Below are 5,000 nucleotides of genomic sequence, written 5' to 3'. Positions count from 1 at the left end.
ATGGAGTTTCATAGAAACATAGAAAATATTGTAGCATATAAAGTATCTATTGTAGTCACAGTTATAATATTTTCTATCAGCTTGCATTGGTATATTGAGCATAAGCGTTTTAACGAATTCCAAGTTTGGCTTAAAAAAAATCAGTTGGAAGAATTTTATCACATTTTTATAAGAAATGGTATGTTATTGCTATTATTTATTATTATTAATAATAATATTCTTGTTATTTATATTATAGTATATACTTTTCATAATTGCTACTATTATTTTTAATCACTACTGTTATTTTTATAGTTCCTACTTGTATTTTAATTATTATTATCTCCATTGTATTATTATTGAACTTGACAAGTGTTTACTTCATATTAGTACCTATTATTATTTGTAAATTTTCTTGATGTAACAACTTTATTCAGAATATATTTGGTCTGATTTAATTTAATTTTGATTTAATTTGAAACGCAACTTGCGACTTGTTTGTATATTTTGTGATATATCATCAATGTTTATAACACAACAATGACTTTAATATCAAGCCCTGTGGTACTTCTTTAATAATCATCTTGCATTCCAATTTAGAAGTGCCAAAAGCAACCCATTGAAGTGTACTACTGAGATATGCTGTTAACCAACTCAATAAAACTTTACTTACAAAAAGATTTATTTCAAAAAGCGTTCTCTAAACTGAAATTAAACTCAAAGATTATTAATTTTGTGTATAAAATTTTATTCAAGCAATGGTATACTGAGAATCCGATAATATTTTATTTTTTAAGGAATGCTTCATTAATGAAGTTAATGAAACAGTTATTTTAATTTGATTTCCTTTTTTGAATTAATAATATTTGCAGACAACCATATCTTTAGAGTTTAACTATTGTATGAATATTTAAAAATAATTGATAGTTAGATTGCTATATTAGAACATTCTATTAAAACTCAAAGTTACGATCTTTGATTTTGTTCTCATCAATAGATATAATAACAATTTATTATTTATTAAATAATAATTTATGAACACTGATCCACTGATTTATTTAATAAATACTGATCCACTGATTCAATGATGATCACTGATCCATTCCAATTTTAAGAACACAGATCTTATTTAACAGCTTATTTACTTAATTATATTACTTAATTACATACTAATAGCTTAGTTACTTACAAGTGGGTAGGACTAGGATTTAAATTAGGCAAATGTCTACTTCTTGCAATGCTACTGAATACTATATTTAATGTTCATCAAATGATCATTTTTTTTTTTTGTGGAACTAGTGTGATTTAAAAAAAGTGGTATCAAAGGAGAAAAGATACAACACAGGCACAGCACACAACTATTACTAGCATTTCCATGATTTCATAGGAAGAAAAATTTAAAATGCAAAATGTTGTAATTATATTGATGAATTTTCTGAAACATTTGGTGGAAATCCTTAGTCAACACAAATGTATGCAAGAATCTGTTGTAGAAAAGGAAAGAACATTTGGTAAAAGTAAACTTTTGTCAGGCCAGTTGCATGGTTATTCTTTGTCATTCTTAGTCACTCTTTCTCAGGTCAGGTGCATGGTCATCATGTTCACCCTACCACTGGTAACATGAAATCCAGTGCAACCTGTTCCATGTCCTGCTGCCTTTTAGGATTTGCCTTCTAAGCAAAGGCTGAAATAAGTGTACTTCAGGTCATCTAATATCTGTCATGCCTACAGTATAATATATATATATATATATATATATATATATATATATATATATATATATATATATATATATATATATATATATATATATGTGTGTATATATATATATATGTATATATACATATATATGTATATATACATATATATACGTATATATATATATATATATATATATGTGTGTGTATATATATATGTGTATATATATAAATGTATATATATATGTATATATATACATACACATAAATATGAATATATATATATATGTATATATTTACATCTTTTATATAATTGCAGGTGTCTTAGTTAATGTGTTAGCATGTAATTTAATATTTATGTATGTTTCTAATATATATATATATATATATATATATATATATATATATATATATATATATATATATATATATATATATATATATATGTGTTCTATCTAAACCTCTGGCATTGTGTTAACTCACCCATATGTTGTTGCTTGTATGTTTGTGTTTTGTCTGAACCTCTGGAGCAGCATTCACTCACCCATAAGTTGCTATATATATATATGTTTGTGTTCTGTCTAAACGTCTGACGCAGTGCTCATTCACCCGCAAGATACTTTATGTATGTTTGTGTTCTGTTTAAAATCTCTGATAAAATGTGAGCTCAGCAACCAACTAGTGATACCAACTATAAAACTTACCCTCTCATTTATCTCTAGTATTCTGTTAAATTTAATGTTCTTTCTAAAGATTTCCAGTATATTCCCATCAATGTTTTAAAGAACTGTTTATAGGAAGTAGTTTCTTTTAATTATTCCAGGTCAGTCTAGGTCAGGATCATCACAATTACCCTGTTACAGGTATTATGTAACCCAGTACTACCTATCTCATGCCATGCTGCCTTATAGGGTTTTTTTTTAGGAAAAGGCTAGGAGAAACAACTCTGAATTAAAAATCCCCTGTGTTGGGGCTCTTGATTGAGTAAAGGCTAGAGATAGTGTCTAAATAAAAATACTCATCTTGGGCAGATGTTACCTGCATCACACCTGTTACAGCTCTAAAACTCAGTTTAATGGTTCTGAGACTGGCTGGTAGTAAAGTTTCATGAACTCTATGGTAGTTCTCAGAGAAGCTGATTTTATCAACAGCTGTAAAATATCAGAGTATTAACGGTCACATAAGGAGCCCTAAGTTACAACTTTGGGTTAACTAGCAGGTGAACCCAAAGTTGTAACTTTGACACAACTGCATAGCTTATTGCTTGAGAGGCCATGCCTACCTATGAATGATTCAAGTTCTCTTTAAACTTAAATCATGCCAAATGATTTAAGTTTAAAGAGAACTTGACTTTAACCTAAAGTATTAAATTTATAAAACAATTCCCACCACCTAACTGTTTTAATATAACTTTTGCAAATATACATGGTCTTTTAAGAAACCTTCCATCAGTTAAATACCTCTTGTACAATTCACCAGTTTTGCTTGCTCTTTGTGAGACTAATTTAAACTCCACTGTTCCTTCTTTAGATCTCAGTGTTGATGGGTACTATCCTTTGATTTGCAAAGACTCCAATAGTCACATGCTTGGCTTGGGGGTATACATTTGCATCAGTTCACCTAATTGTCATGGTACCAGATTTGAATCCTTTGACCAATCTCTTTTATGTACTTTCACTTAGCACCCCTTCATTCTATCATCTTTCTCTTTGTTCTTTATTGTTCTCCTTCCCAAAACTGTACTCTTTAGATATAATTTCTGATCAAATTGATCATGCCCTTCCTCTTTACATCTCTGCCAATATTGTTGTTATGGGAAACCAATAGCTTGGCTCTAACACCACTGATCCTGCTGGTACTTAAGCTTACAACTTCTGCAATTCTCTATCTCTTACTCAGATAGTTAACTTTGTAACTCATTTTCCAGACAACTCTAATCACTTACCTTCACTCCTTTTTTGAATTTTGTCTCTGACCCTAGCATGTGTTCAGTTTCTTTGTATTCTTCTTTAGAGGGTTCTGATCAAGGACTGTCGACTCTTTTGCTTTACATTGTTGTGTTTTACATTGTTTACAGTGTAATCGTATGCACAAGGCATTTTGGGATGTCCTGGTTGTATAAAAATAAGTTCACAACAACAAACCTGGCTGAAACTCTGCAATAAGTTATAAAACATCAAAACAGTATTGTACTAACTAATTTTTTTTTTATATTTTGGTCTAGTTAGTATAGACAGTCATCAGACATAAAATACCATTTTAAAAACCATTACAAAGTAAAATTTTAAAAATCATAAAGAAGTCATTACAAAGATGATGTCAATAAAAATTGTGTTTTTTAAAATGATTTTCTTAAATAATGGTCTCCAACTATTTGAAACAACTTTTCCCCTGTTATCCATGTTATGTAGTACTGGGGATTGTTTAACCTCTTGAGACATTTGTGCAAATGTTTGCATGTTTACAAGGTTTTCATTTTTACATTACCTTATTCTTTAATAAATAATACTCTTCATTGTTCAGAAAGGCCTTCATATTGTGCTGCAGTTAACTGCACAAACACGAGTGTAATTGCTAATGAAAATTATCAAATTATCAAGTTATTTCAATGATTAACTCACTAATCAAATATGAAAGTTATATACTAATCTTATTGCTACAGGTGCAAGAGGAGATCTTGATGGAAATATTATTGAAATTTTAAACAATGATTATTGTTTGTGTATCAATCATTTTGGAAGTTCAATGTTTTATTTAACAAACATTAGATGGAAATGCTTTCTCCATAATGTCATCCCTACAGTATTTAAGTTCTAAATGTAGTCTCAAGGCATCACATTTAGACGCTGTATAAGATGGACAAATGTAATTCTATCCGCCTTGCACCAAAATCGATTGGTTTACATTTTTATCTTGGAGCATTTTTTTAAAATGAATATTACTGTCAACTATTATACTGACATTTTACTGACCAACCAATTTTTTTGATAAAATTGATACTCTTTTTAATCAAATGAATTCAAAAAAGTTTCATTCTGATAAACCTGCTCAATGTGATGTAACAACAATGGAAAATAACATGTTACTGTTGAGGGTATTTCAACTTTAGATGAAGAAATTAATGTTTTGTGATTTAAAATTCCCTATCTCATTAAAGATTAAATGTTACAATAACTAGTATACTGAAATTGTGTCAGGAGCTTCTCTCAGAAAATTTTAGCTGTATTTTGACATCTCACTTTAAGCAAGATTATTTAGAAATTTTGATTGGAATTATTCAGAGCAAGAAAGGTTGAAATGATAGGCTTTCTAACAATTTGGATT

General features: G+C 28.9%; 1 protein-coding gene across 1 annotated transcript in view; it reads left to right on the top strand.

Moving 5' to 3' along the window:
• LOC100204104 (apoptosis-resistant E3 ubiquitin protein ligase 1) overlaps positions 1 to 5,000 on the top strand; it is a 69,175-nt gene that overhangs the window by 62 nt on the left and 64,113 nt on the right. The window contains exon 1 of the mRNA XM_065805955.1: positions 1 to 178. This exon is cut by the window's left edge and continues 62 nt beyond it. Within this exon, the coding sequence (XP_065662027.1) occupies positions 1 to 178 (178 nt within the window). The remainder of the gene's footprint in view (positions 179 to 5,000) is intronic.

The sequence above is a fragment of the Hydra vulgaris genome, chromosome 09 (genome assembly GCF_038396675.1).
Source record: "Hydra vulgaris chromosome 09, alternate assembly HydraT2T_AEP".
NCBI lineage: Eukaryota > Metazoa > Cnidaria > Hydrozoa > Anthoathecata > Hydridae > Hydra > Hydra vulgaris.
This window is presented reverse-complemented; position numbering and strand designations above follow the sequence as displayed.